Below are 14,695 nucleotides of genomic sequence, written 5' to 3' on the forward strand. Positions count from 1 at the left end.
CCCCAGGGAAGCCCCCACCCCAGTGTTCTTGCTTGAAGAATCCTGTGGACAGAGGAGCCTGGTGGGCTACAGTCCATGGGGTTGCAGAGTCGAACACCGCTGAGCGACTAACACGTTTATTTTCCTGTTAGGTCACAAATTGCTCCATCACTCTACCTACACTACCTTTTTAAAAACCATGTTATGATTCTAAGTATTATACCGGTTGTCCTTTGGAAATTTCTAAATTTCAAAACAAAATAATCCTTTCTCACTGATTTAGAATAGAAGACTTCCGGGATGTGGCAGGGTGATATTTAGAAATAATGCTCGTGAGAGGTGCACGCAGTAGAAAAGTATGTGAACTAAAGGCAGATGTTAGCATCCCCCTGATCGACCCCTCTGGGGTAATCGCACTCAGCGGCGGGGCTGTCCCCACACCTGTCCCCAGTCCTCACACAAGCGCGGTGCAGGTGGGCAGGGCCTTAGCTCTCGGGCCGCGCGCATACAGAAGGTGCTTGTGACTGCACTGAGAGCAGGGCGCCTGCCTGCCTCCCTCCAGGTGAGCGTCACAGACTACGTGGTGTTCGACCAGTGCAGCCTGTTCCAGACCGTCATCCGTGCCACGCACTCGGTGGCCACGGCGGCCCAGGTGCCCGTGGAGAAGGTGGCGGACAGGCTCCGAACGGCGTTCTGGTCCCAGCAGCTGCAGTGCCAGCCGAGCCTGCTGGGCGTCAACAACAGTGGCGTCTGGATCTCCTCGGGCAAGAACGAATTCCACGTCGCTCGAGGGAGTCTCATCGGTGGGTGAATTACTTCTGTCAGCTTGATGGGCAGCTCCACTTAGAGTCAGCTTTTAAAGTACGGCTCTAAGATCTCCGCTTGAAAGGATCGTTTAGTGCCAGTGGTATGAAGTGTGTGATGGAGGCGTTCTCTGTGCTCTTGATCAGTGTCCTCTTTTTTGTCTGTCGTTCCTACAACTTGGACACCAGTGTCTACCTGGTGTGTCGTCAGTTTCCACTAGGGATGTCGTAGAATATAAGGAGAGCACGTGGAGCTTGTTTTTATGTCAGCAGTTTCCATTTACATGGAAAACTCCTCCCATACTTAGAGTCTAATGAGAGAATATTCTGTTTCCAAGAGGGAAAATTACTGCCCTGTGGGAGACACGAGGCTCGGGCGAGATCTGTAAACGTAGACGTAAGTGCTCACGTGCCAGCTGAGCCTTCGTTTCTGTGAGTGAGCCCTGCTCAGTGGGTCTCCTCCAGCTCGTCTCCCCTGGATGGCCTCCCCCCACCCTAGGCAGGACTGCGGCTCTGCCTGTTGGGCTGGCTCTCGCAGTGCTGGCTTGGGTCTCCAATGTTAAGGGCCCTCTAGAACCCCTCCTCTGTGAGGGGTTTTGAAGACCAATTGAGGCCTAGAACTGAAGTTCTGAAGCGTTCTGAAGTTCTTCTTTCTTTAACACAGTCTTCCCTTATTGTTTCCAGGCACTTACTGGAATCATGTTGTTCCCCGGGGGACTGCCTCTGCCACAAAGTGGGCCTTCGTGTTGGCATCCACTGCCCCCACCAAGGAAGGTGGGTTGGGGTGCCATTGAACGGTTAAATCCATGGTCTGACGTGGTCGAGTTGGGGTGGGAGCCTGGCCGTGGTGGTGTCACGGGCGAGGGCCCCCAAAGCTGGGCAGGAGAGAAGGGCCTGGTGTGGGGTGCTGAGGGAGTCTGGAGGCGAGGCTCCTCCTGACGGCCGGGTGCTTCCAGTGTGGCTGCTGAGGCTGGCAGCTGGTACTCCAGCAGCACGTCTCGGGGCCGTAACACAGGCCAGTCGGCACCAGGCTTGTCCGGGCTCTGGCCCATTTCCCCTGTGATCCTCGTTTACAGACCCTGCTGGCCTCAGACCCATTGTCCCCCTGGCAGGCACGCCTCCCAACTCCACTTAGAACTCAGGGCCCCTCCTGCAGCTCAGGGCAGTCAGGTGGCCCTGCTGGTGGCCAAAGCGTCCGCCCAGGATGGTGCCGAGTCCAACGAGACGATGCCATGAGTCTGGTTCAGAGGGAGCGGCTGGCGAGGTCCAGCCTGTAGCCGCCAGAATGTGGAGGATTCGGTCAGTGCAACAGAACCCTCCCTCGCCAGACGGTCTGACCGCAGCGCCGAGGGAGAGAGCTCTGAACACCACAGGTGTCCTGAATGCGGCCTCAAAACCGACTTGACAGGAGGCCCCTCCTGCCCTCGTCTATCCTTCAGGTCGTGACTGGACACTGTGCATTAGAGAAGCGTCACTGCACTGCCTGGGTTGGGGGTGGCGGGGTGGAGGGTTACCAACTGACTCCTCAGGGCTGTTACTTAAATATCTGGCATGGCCATGACCTTATGTTTTCAAAATCCCCCCAAAAATTTAATTTTAAACTGTTATCTGGCCCCAGGTTTTAGATAATCTGACTGAGATTGTAAAACTTCTCTAAGTGTGGTTTGCATTTTAAAGTGAATTGAGCCTCAAGGACCCTGAATAGATGGAGAGAATGAAAGCTTGTAATTTGAGGGTGAGGAAAGGGAGAAGAGGCTTCCTGGCATTCTGGGCCTCCTCCAGCACCCTCACCCCGCCGCCCTCCTGTCACCCAGGCAGAGGCTCCTCAGTGGCGTACTACCAAGGAGTCGCTGAGCTTGCTTCCTCAGGACCCTGGCCAACACACCACGATGAAGGCTTCCCAGTTCATTATAGAACATCCAAGGTCTAGGCCACTAAGCCAGTGATGTGGGCTTCCAAGATCTGACTTCTTTCGTTTCTTCCGAGTGTGTCGGGCTGGTTTCCTGTTTACTGGCTGCTCCTGCCCCGCAGTGGGGAGCAAGGGTGCATGCCGAGCCGGGGCCTCATGGTGATGCTGTGACCTCTCTGCAGGAAGCTCGCTGTGGCTGTGCCAGAGCAGTAAGGACCTGTGCCGTGTGAGTGCCCAGCACGCCCAGTGCCGCCCGTCCACCGTGCAGCTGCCCCCCGACGCTGAGATGAGGGCCTACGCCGCCTGCCAAGATGCCCTGTGGGCGCTGGACAGCCTCGGCCAGGTGTTCATCCGGACTCTGTCCGCCAGCTGCCCCACGGGCATGCATTGGGCCCGGCTGGACCTCTCCCAGCTAGGTAGGCCGCCTGCGCTGCCGCACCCGCCCACCTTCAGCCGCGTGGAGACGGGAGGCCTGACCTGCCTCCCAGGGGTCCCTGTGTTCAACCATGTGACTTCTTGGAGGCCAGTCACTAGATTGCAGGAGGCTGATTAGCCGCTCTTGCAGGTTAACGGGCCTCCTAAGAGTCTCGTGAGGAGCCTCCCCTCCCCACCCTCTCCAGGTTGCAGGGTTCAGAACCCAGGAGGAGCATGTCCCAGAGAGGGGCCGGGAGAGCTGCTCCAGCCCATCCTGCGGTGCGGCTGCCTCTGCTGCTCGGTGCCCGTCTGGTCTGGGCGCTGGGGCCAGGCCCGTGGCCGGGACAGCCCTCCTCCCCCCGCTGCCTGGGTTGTGCGGATCCGCTTATGCTCTGAGTGTCCCCGCCAGGGCTGCAGGGCAGCTAAGCAGCCTGATGCTGCTTATAAGTAATTCATTCCCATTCTGGGAAATAAGAGAGTGAGCCGAACCTTCAGGTCATCCTCCGGACAGTCAGGCATGGCTGTCAGGAGGCGAGGCTCCCCCAGCCACTCCAGGGCCCGTGTGAGCCTTAGGAATACTTCTCAGCTGGATGGGTTCCCACCCAGTGAACTGACAACCAGTATTCTGTTAGGCGATAGAATTGAATTTTACAGCCATTTAACGTTTGAGAATTCAACCACATGTTCTCATTTAACAGATAAAAAGGAAGGATGAAGAAGCGGGAAAGGAGGAGGGGGCGTTGTCTGCCTCCGCCGTGGCGGCCCTCGCCGTGCGGCGGCCCTCGCCACGCCTCCAGCTGGCGGCCTCTCGCCATCCCGCAATGCGCAGGAGCACCGTCGCTCTTTGGTCCACGAGGCCCCCAAGTGTAATCAGCTTAGCTGGAGAAGCAGGCTGGTTCTCAACGAAAGAAGCAAGCTTTGTTCCAAAGCTAGGAATTCTCCAGGGTCATTTAGATTATTTATGCTTTTGGCATCTCCTTGTTTTGAACCTAAGCCCCGCATCAGGGCGGGTCGCGGTCTAGCCAGCAGAGCGCTCGCCCACCGCCACCCCCAGGAGAACCGGAGCGGCCGTGCTGGCTGTGCTCCCGCCTGCGCTGTGGGGCACCCTCCTGCCTTCCCTGGGACACTTTGGTTGGGTCAGACTCTGCTGGCCTGAGCCTTTTGCCATCAGCCCCAACCAGGCCAGCTTGGGAGTTTCTGGAGGTACAAAGGTGAGCACGATGTTTGTGTCCTTGCTACAGTCTTGAGAGCAGTGGGAGGCTGCGCCCTCGCCCCGTCTGAATCAGAAGCAGCGCTCATCTTTGTAGAGAGGCCGCTGTGAGCACAGCACGAGCAGTTGTCAAGCCTGGCTCCACTGTGGAACCAGCCCTGCTGGGCCTCCCACCTAGTTCCGTCCAGTCTTCCCACGGTGGCGCACTGGCTGGCATGTCACAGGTCTTGGAGCTGCCCATCTGGGTTTCCCTGGAGTTGGTGGCCATTCCTTCGAGGGAAGAATCTCAGCTTGGTGGTGGGGGTTGAGTTTCAGTTCAAAGAGTGGGAGCCCACTGCCAAGACCATCCTGAGTTCAGGCTGCACTTCCTTCCCAGCCTGTAGAGGGCAGGGGCTCACGGAGCTGCCCTGCCTCTTGTCAGCAGAAGTGTCTGGAATCCAGCCAGGGCTGGAATGGGTCACAGACGGCACATGCAGGTGGGCAAGCCAAGACGCAGGGGCTCACAGCAGCAGGAGCCCGCGCGGGTCGTGCGCGGGGCTGGGCCCTGCGCGAGCTTCTGGGTCACCTTGAAGCCTCTGCTCCCACCTTTGTAATAGTAACAACAGTCCCCCCCAGATGGAGGCTGCAAGGAAGCATCCTGTGTGAATGCTGTCTCTCTCAGGCAGGGGCAACGGCTGCTGGGGAATGTGGGGTTGGAGGCGTGATTCCAGGAAGCTCCACTTTTTTGGTCTTTATCCTGCCTGAGCTCTGAGTTTATTTACCTGAGTTACTGGCTGATACTGAGATGACAGATGAAGACCCTTTCACCATCTTCTGAACATCTTGGAGGAAGGCAGCAGCATGTTCAGAGTTGGGAAACGGGGGGTTGTATAGGGAGCCGCGAGGGGTGCTGGGCCAGGGTGGGGGCGGCAAAGGCCTCTTGGGCTGCCGGCTCCTCTGTCGTTGGGCTCTCTGCAGGGCTGGGCTGTGGAGCCTGTGGGATAGCGAGGTTTCAATCAGGGTTTCCAGAATTATTATTTAGAGTGGGAGACGCAGATGCTGAGATCAGGTGTGTGCTCCCTGCCCAGACCCTTGTCTGTGTGTCTGTGGCAGACGCTCGTCAGGCGGCTCTGCTGAACAGCAGTGAACGGCATGTGGTAATGCAGAGGCCGTGGGTGCTGCCTGGCTTGCACACCTGGGCTGGCCTGGGATGCTCCACTGTTGTTCTAAAAGCTGGCTGTGGTGGTGCTCAACGGCAGGAACAGGAAGCACAGCTTTGTAAGCCCGTGGTTCTGCCTGTGAGGATTCTGTTCAGCAGCAGCTTCTCTTTCCCAAATGCACTTTTTTTTTTTTCGGTAGTCATCCTATGGTATTATATTAGCTTCAGATGTACAATATAGTGATTCAATATCTTTTTATAGTTTCAGTTCAGTCTCTCAGTTGTGTCTGACTCTACGACCCCATGAACCGCAGCATGCCATACCTCCCTGTCCATCACCAATTCGCGGAGTCCACCCAGACCCATGTCCATTGAGTCAGTGATGCCATCCAACCATCTCATCCTCTGTCCCCTTCTCCTCCTGCCCTCAATCTTTCCCAGCATCAGGGTCTTTTCAATTACACACCATACAAAGTTGTTATCAACTATAAAATACCGACTGTATTCCCCATGTTGCACGTCACATCTTTAGTCAGTCTATCTTATAACTGGTCGTTTGTATCTCTTAATCCTCTTCACCTATTTTGCCCCCGCCCCGACCCCACCTGGTAACCACTAGTTTGTCTTCTGAATCTGTGAGTCTATTTCTGTGTTGTTACATTTGTTTTCTTACTTAGAGTCCACATTTAAGGGCTTCCCTGATAGCTCAGCTGGTAAAGAATCCACCTGCATTGCAGGAGACCTGGGTTTGATCCCTGGGTTGGGAAGATCTCCTGGAGAAGGGAAAGGCTACCCACTCCAGTATTCTTAGCCTGGAGAATTCGATGGTCTGTGTATAGTCTGTGGGGTCACAAAGAGTTGGACACGACTGAGTGACTTTCACTTTCACTTGTATGGTGTCTGTCTTTGGCTGCTTCCCTGAGTACGGCGCTCTGCAGACCCATCCGCACTGTTGCAGACGGCGCAGCTCCGTTCTCCCACGGCTGATGCTCCGCCGTGTGTATGCACCGCATCTTCATCTGTCCTGTGCTGATGGACACCCAGGTTGCTTCCACGTCTTGCTGTTGTGAATCGTGCTGCTGTGAACAGCTTGATGAGGTGCATATATCTTTCCAAATTAGTGTTTTCATTTCTTTTTTTCAGATGAATACCCAGGAGTGGAGTTACTGGACCATATGATAGTTCTCTTTCTAATTTTTTGTGGAGTATTACTGTTTTCCACAGTGACTGTACCAGTTTACATTCCCACCAACAGAGTACTAGAGTCCCCTTTTCTCCACATTCTTGTCAACATTTGTTATCTGTTGTCTTTTTAATGGTAGCCATTCTCATCGGTGTGAGGGGTGATACCTTATTGTGGCTCTGATTTGCATTTTCCTAATCATTACTGATGTTGAGCATCTTTTCTTGTGCCTGTTGGCCATTTGTATGTCTTTGGAAAAATGTCTATTCAGGCCCTCTCCCCTTTTTTAAATTGAATTGTTTATCTGATTTTGAGTTACATGAATAATTTATATAGTTTGGATATTAACTCCTCATCAAACATCATTTACAAACATCTCCCATTTAGTTATCATTGTTGTACAGTCGCTAAGTTGTGTTCAACTCTTTGTGACCCCACAGACTGCAGCACACCAGGCTACCCTGTCCTTCCCTATCTCCCAGAGTTTGCTTGAATTCATACCCATTGAGTCAGCAATCCTATCTAACCATCTCATCCTCTGCTGCCCCCTTCTCCTGTAACCTTCAATCTTTCCCAGCGTTAGGGTCTTTTCTAATGAGTCGGCTCTTTGCATTAGGTGGCCAGAGTATCGGAGCTTCAGCTTTTGCATCAGTCCTTCCAGTGAACATTGAGGCTTGATTTCCCTTAGGATTGACTGGTTGGATCTCCTTGCAGTCCAAGGGACTCTCAAGAGTCTTCTCCAACACCACAGTTCAAAAGCATTAATTCTTCAGCTCTCAGCTTTCTTTATGGTCCAACTCTCACATCCATACATGACTACTGGAAAAACTGACTATGCCAGTCTTTGTCGGCAGAGTGATCTCTCTTCTTTTGATTATGCCGTCTAGGATTAGATTGCCCTCCTTCCCAGGGGTAAGCGTCTTTTAATTTCATGGCTGCAGCCACCATTCGCAGTGATTTTAGAGCCCGAGAAAATAAAGTTTGTCACTGCTTCCTCTTTCTCCCCTTCAGTCAGTTCAGTCACTCAGTCGTGTCTGACTCTTTGCAACCCCGTGGACTGCAACACGTCAGGCTTCCCTATCCATCACCAACTCCAGGACCTTGCTCAAACTCATGTCCATCAGGTTGGCAGTGCCATCCAACCATCTCATCCTCTGTCATCCCCTTCAGCTCCTCCTTTCAATCTTTCCCAGCATCAGGGTCTTTTCCAATGAGTCAGTTCTTCGCATCAGTTGGCCAAAGTATTGGAGTTCAGCTTCACCATCAGTCCTTCCAATAAATATTCAGGACTGATTTCCTTTAGGAAGGACTGGTTGGATCTCCTTGCTATCCAAGGGACTCTCAAGCGTCTTCTCCAACACCACAGTTCAAAAGCATCAGTTCTTTGGTGCTTGGCTTTCTTTATAGTCCAACTCTCATATCCATACATGACTACTATAAAAACCATAGCTTTGGCTAGACAGACCTTTGTTGGCAAAGTAATGTCTCTGCTTTTTAATATGCTGTCTAGGTTGGTCATAGCTTTTCTTCCAAGGAGCAAGTGTCTTTTAATTTCATGGTTGCAGTCATCATCTGCAGATATTGGAACCCCTCAAAATAAAGTTTGTCACTGTTTCCATTGTTTCCCCATCTATTTGCCATGAAGTGATGGGACCAGCTGCCATGATCTTAGTTTTTTGAATATTGGGTTTTAAGCCAGCTTTTTCGCTCTCCTCTTGTACCTTTATCAGGAGGCTCTTTAGTTCCTCTTCACTTTCTACCATAAGGGTGGTGTCATTCTGCATATCTGAGGTTATTGATGTTTCTCCTGGCAATCTTGATTCCAGCTTGTGCTTCATCCAGCCCAGCGTTTCTCATGATATACTCTGTGTATAAGTTAAATAAGCAGGGTGAAAATATACAGCCTTGACGTATTCCTTTTCCTATTTTGCACCAGTCCATCATTCCATGTCCTGTTCTAACCATTGCTTCTTGTCTTGCATACAGGTTTCTCAAGAAGCAGGTAAGGTGGTCTGGTATTCCCATCTCTAAGAATTTTCCACAGTTTGTTGTGATCCACACAGTCAAAGGCTTTAGTGTAGTCAATGAAGCAGAAGTAGATGTTTTTCTGGAATTCCCTTGCTTTCTCCATGATCCAGTGGGTGCTGACAATTTGATCTCTGGTTCCCCTTTTCTAAACACAGCTTGTACATCTGGAAGTTCTCAGTTCACATATCACTGAAGCCTAACTTGAAGGATTTTGAGCATAACCTTGGTAGTGTGTGATATGAGTGCAATTGTATGATAGTTTGAACATCCTTTGGCATTGCTCTTCTTTGGAATTGGAATGGCAACTGACCTTTTCCAGTCCTGTGGCCACTGTTGAGTTTTTCAGATTTGCTGACATATTGAGTGCAGCACTTTTAACAGCATCCTTTTTTAGGATTTTAAATAGTTCAACTCGAATTCTATCACCTCCACCAGCTTTGTTCATAGTGCACACACGTATGTGTGCTAAGCCACTTCAGTCGTTTCCGACCCTTTGTGACTCTATAATATGTAGCCCACCAGGCTCCTCTGTCCATGGGATTCTCCAAGCAAGAATACTGGAGTGGGTATTCTTGCCATGCCCTTCTCTAAGGGATAGTCCCGAGCCAGGAATTGAACCCACGTCTCTCAGGCCTCCAGCGTTGGCAAGTGGGTTCTTTACCACTAGCTCTACCTGGGAAGCCCTTTGGTCATAGTAATGCTTCCTGAAGCCTGCTTGACTTCACACTCCAGGATGTTGTTGCCTTTTCATTTTGTCGATGGTCCAAAATGTACTCTCTTTCCTGACTTCACTTCTCTGTTCCATTAACTTCTCTGGCTGTTTCTGTTTCTCTGCTGGTCAGTGTGGTCGACAGTGTATCTCTCCGTCTTCACCAGAAGGTCTCCTGGGCTGTCTTATCCTCTGCTTCCCTCCACCACTGCCAGGGCCAGAGCTCTGCCCCTCCCGCACACACTCCTGCACACACTCCTGCATGGCCATCACCGCCCCTCGGCTCCGGGGTGCCCCACTCCCGCCACAGGTGCCTGAGCTCTCCTCCTAAAACTCGGCTCAGGACACCACCCGTGCTTGACCTTAAATGGCTCCACAGGCCCTGGAGTCAAGTTTCAGTCTTGGGGTGACACCCGCACCCTGGCGGCCTGGCCAGCTCCGGCTGCCTTTTGAGGGCCTGGTGCAGTGGGGTCCCCAGTGCTGGCCATTGCTGTTACCGTGCCAGGCTCCCCTTTCTCCCTGTGGTCTAGAGCGTCCACCCTGCTCTTGCCTTCCTCAATCAGCACCCTGTTCCCACGCTGCCCCAGCACTCACTTCTTTCAGACCTTCGAGGAGCTTCCATTGGAGGTGGAGGGCCCCGCGCATGGCCATATCCACCCACAGCAGAAATTAGACTGTCAGGCAAGTTGTCATCACTTTGCAACTCCATTTCTAAGTAATGCTGGAACATGGGTTTTGATTCCTTGTTCCTGATCATCACAAATAAAACTAGTAACAGGTACAAGATGTCTTCACCGTAATTCATTAGTCCAGCTCCACATTATTGTCCGCTTGCCTGGGGCGTGAGGTAGGAGATGCTGGCTTATCAGAGCTGTTCAGAGATGTGCTTTATTACCTGATTCCCTTTCAGTCCTGGCCTCTTTACGGATGTTCTGACCCTGAAAACAAAAAAACAGAAACCCATCTTCCCAGCGCTAGCAGTGTGATCCAGGCTACCTCATGGCGGCCTTGACCGTGGGCAGCACCAGGTCATTTAAAGTCTGGAATGTCACCGCCTCTTACAGTGTAAGCAGGTATTTCAGTTTTCAGAATGACTTTAGCAAAGTATCAAATCATGAACATGCTTTCTGTCTTTTCTGTCTTTCTTTTTCAAGATATAGCATCCCTCTTTTCTGTCCTTGTACACATTACTAAATCGCTACTTTGGGATTCGATTAAGAGAATTATTTTTCTCTTTTTAAATTCAGGTATAGTTGATTTACAGTGTTGTGAGGTTTTCAATTAGTTTTTATTGGAGTATAGTTTATCCACAGTGTTGTGTTAGTTGCTACTAACAAATTTAGCAAAGTCAGTCTAGCAAACAACTATAGCAAAGTAAATCAGGCATACATCTGTCCACCCTTTTTTAGATTCTATTCCCATATTACAGTGTTGCATTAATTATTGCTATACAGCAAAGTGATTTGGTTATACATACATACACACATATATATATTATTTTCCATCATGGTTTATCCATCATAGAATGTTGAATATTCTATGAATATTAGAAAATTCCATCATAGAATATTGACTGTTGTGCCCTGTGCTATATAGTAGAACCTTGTTATTATTCTACATGTAATAGCGTAGCATCTACTAACCCTAACCTCTGAATCCATCCCTCCCTTAACCCCAACCCCTTGGCAACCACCAGTCAGTTCTCTATGTCCCTGATTCTGTTTCTGTTTCATAGATAAGTTAATTTGTGTCAAGTTTTAGATTCCATGTATAAGTGAAATTATTATAGTATATAATTATTACATGTATAAATTATATATATAGACAAAAATTATATTTGTCTTTCTCTTTCTGACTTCATTTAATATAATAATTTCTAGTTGCATCCATGTTGCTGCAAGTGGCCTTACTGGCATTATCCCAGATCTTTATCCATTCATCATCGATGGACATTTAGGTTGCTTCCATGTCTTGGCTATTACGAATAGTGCTGCTGTGAAGATACAGGTGCCTGTATCTGTTGGAATTATAGTTTTGTCCAGATACATCCCCAGGAGTGGGATCGCTAGATCATGTTACCTCTATTTTTAGTTTTTAAGGAACCTCCATACTGTTCTCCACAGTGGCTGCACCAGCTGACGTTCCCACCGACAGTGCAGGAGGGCCCCTTTCTGCACACCCATCTCCAATGTTTAAGTGTTTACTTTTTGCAGACTTGTTAGTGACAGCCATTCTGACTGCTGTGAGGGGGTGCCTCATTGTGGTTTCAGTTTGGGTTTCTTAGACTGAGAGACTTCTTCAGCTAAATGTTTAGCTGTTGAGCTCAGTTACAGAGACTGAACATGAAATATTATGATTTATGACAAGCCTAGTTTTTAGAAAAAAGTTGCATCGTTTAGCAGATATTTAAGATGCTCATAACATTTCATGTCCCAGTCCACGTAAATATGCCTGTGTCAGGCACTAGAATGTTTAGCGAACTAACGCAATCTGTAATTGGATTCATCTGGTCACAGCGTTTAATGGAGACATATTCAGCGTCAGTTCATGCCTTTAGGTAACAAATAGGACTATACTGTAATTTATGCAGAAAAGCAATTTTATAAATAGTGAAAACCAAAGAAATGCCACCTTTTCTTCTAAAATATATGTTTAAAAAGTAGTCTTAAAGGGAAAATGTCTGATCTGTTGAATAAAGTAATTAAAACTTTTTTTTTACATGGAAGCGAAAAGCGAGACAGGAAAATTACAGTGTGTCTGTGTTAGCTGGACTAGTGTAGTCAACAAGCCCCGGATACCCGCGACTTAACACATGCCTGCTGCTCTCTGCTCCCACGAGGCTGGGTCTCGCCCCGTCGTCTCGCGGGTGGTGACTGACTGTGCCCCTGCTGTGCACTGTGGCCACCGCAGCAGGGACCACTGAAGGGAAGGCCCTCTCGCCAGCTCATTTATGCTTCAGCTCAGGAGTGACGGACTACTTCCGCTCACAGCCCATTGTCCAGAACCTGTGGGGGGCGGGGCTCTTAACTCCAGGGGCTGTGACAAGCCCTGGGTGCTGGGGAGCTGTGTTTGGCGCCACCTGTCTGCACCCAATAGAACTGTGTCCCGGCAGCCGGGGAGACCCTCTGGGAGGTAGGACACACAGAAAGGCCCTCGACTAAATGTTTTCTCTTTTGACCTGTCTCTCCCGTTCAAAATAAGTTCATTTATACACAGGCTTTTACACTTGTTCTGGAAGACGCTGACCTTGTCATGTGAACTCTGTGTCTCACTAGGGGTGGAGCTCGCTGTTCACTTTGAGGTGCTGACCCAGGGTGCTTCTGTCACCATGGACCTTTCTTCACAGGAGCAGTTCCTAGTAGGGCAGGTTGACGATCCCAACATAGAATCATTTTAAATTAACATTTTAAAGTGAGAATTTGTTTCTCAGCTATTTCTGTAATTTACTGCTGGAAATACTTTATCTGGATTGCTACAGATCTTTTACTATGTAATGTTGGAGCCATGGAATGTCTATTTTAACTCTGTAAAAGATTTTTAAAATACAGTTCATTTTGGTGTAGAGAAATCATCATCTTTAGGAAATTTTTCCAGTAGTAATAGACTAATATTTTTAAGCTCAGTGCATGTGGTGAGATTTTCCCATTGCAGGATCCGTGCCTGTACTATCTGGTGATGACATGGGCTGTCCTCTGACACAGGTGACAACTGTGTGGGGTGGCCGAGAGCCCCCTGCCAGAGAGCCTAGCTGCACCACCTTCTTCCTGCTTTACGGTCAGAGTGACGCATCCTCTGACTTAGGCACCAGAAGCCAAACCGTTCAGCCTGGAAAACGGGCAAAAGGCTTGATGGATACTTCACAGAGGAAGTGCCCCCCATAAGCACATTAAAAGGTTCTCAGCATCACTTGTTATCAGGAACATGCAAATTAAAACGATGACAAGACGCCACTTTACTTCTACTAGGATGGCCGACATGGAAAGGTACCCAAAGTGGTTGCTGGTGAGGTGTGGGCTGCAGGTGGGTGTGTAAGATGGGGCACTGGCAGCCTCTTTGGAAGTTAAACATATAAACGTCATAGCCCAGAGTCCCACTCCTAGGTGTCATTCAGGAAAAACAACACATGTTCACCAAAAAGTCTTCTCCAGGAATGACGATAGCAGCTTTGCTCCTAGTAGCACAGTGTGGAAGTGACCGAAGTGTCTGCCAGTAGGAGACACTAACTGTGGCTGTTACATGCACGGACTATTACTTAGCAGTGAGGAGGGGTGAATGGCTGAGTGTCCCATCCAGAACATTACACTGAGTGCAGGAAGCTGGGCCAGGGGGAGTGCGGGCCTTGATCCTGTTCCCCTGGACATCTAGACCAGACTGACAACAGTGGCTGCCTCAGGGCAGAGGGTGTTGGCCAGAAGAGGCCTGAAGGAACTTTCTGGGGGATGAAAATGTTCCGTGACGGGGTAAGACACGGGTTACTTGGGTACATTCACTTGTCAGCAGTGATGAGGCTGACCTTGTAAGATCTGTGCACTCAGCATGTGTGGAGCCCAAGGTCAGAGCAGCCGACAGGGAGGAGTTGGCCTGGCCTGGGTTCAGACCCCAGTGCACCTTTGCCTCCTGGCTTAGCCACCTTCTGTCTGGGATCTTGGGCAGATCTCTTCATGTCCATGTCCTGACGGCCTCATGTGTGAGCTGGGGCAATAATAACCGGGTATGGTTGTTACGAGGTTCAGTGACTGTTGGCTGTTGCTCTTTCTCCCAGATAAACTCTTAATCAAATATAATTTCTCTTTAAAGGCTCCTCCCATTTCTTTTCCTCTTAAAATTAGTTTAATAAACAAGGAGAAATGTAAAAAGGAAAATGAAGATTCCAGGAGGCTTCATTAGTCAATCGTAATTGGAAGGATTAATGCTGAAGCTGAAACTCCTAGTACTTAGGCCACCTGATGCAAAGAACTAACTCATTTGAAAAGACCCTGATGCTGGGAGAGATTGAGGGCAGGAGGAGAAGGGGACAACAGAGGATGAGATGGTTGGATGGCATCACCAACTCGATGGACATGAGTTTGAGTGAACTCTGGGTGTTGGTGATGGACAGGGAAGCCTGGTGTGCTGCAGTCCATGGGGTCACAAAGAGTCAGACACGACTGAGCGACTGAACTGGACTGAATTCTGATTAGGATCAAGATTACTCAAAGAATGAATTCTCTCACCCCAGACCCAGAATTTGCTGCTAACGATTGTGTATGTGATGAAGCTCATTGTGAGGCCCGTGCTGAAGTATTAACCCGTGTTTGGTGGCTCAGGGCGTGTGCTGATGGC

The 14,695-nt window shown here is 49.9% G+C and overlaps 1 protein-coding gene across 1 annotated transcript in view; it reads left to right on the forward strand.

Annotated features, from left to right (window-relative positions):
• TECPR2 (tectonin beta-propeller repeat containing 2) overlaps positions 1 to 14,695 on the forward strand; it is an 84,295-nt gene that overhangs the window by 46,762 nt on the left and 22,838 nt on the right. The window contains exons 13-15 of the mRNA XM_068991315.1: positions 542 to 782; positions 1,467 to 1,556; positions 2,874 to 3,107. Of these exons, the coding sequence (XP_068847416.1) occupies positions 542 to 782; positions 1,467 to 1,556; positions 2,874 to 3,107 (565 nt within the window). The remainder of the gene's footprint in view (positions 1 to 541; positions 783 to 1,466; positions 1,557 to 2,873; positions 3,108 to 14,695) is intronic.

The sequence above is a fragment of the Capricornis sumatraensis genome, chromosome 19 (assembly GCF_032405125.1).
Source record: "Capricornis sumatraensis isolate serow.1 chromosome 19, serow.2, whole genome shotgun sequence".
Classification (NCBI taxonomy): Eukaryota; Metazoa; Chordata; class Mammalia; order Artiodactyla; family Bovidae; genus Capricornis; species Capricornis sumatraensis.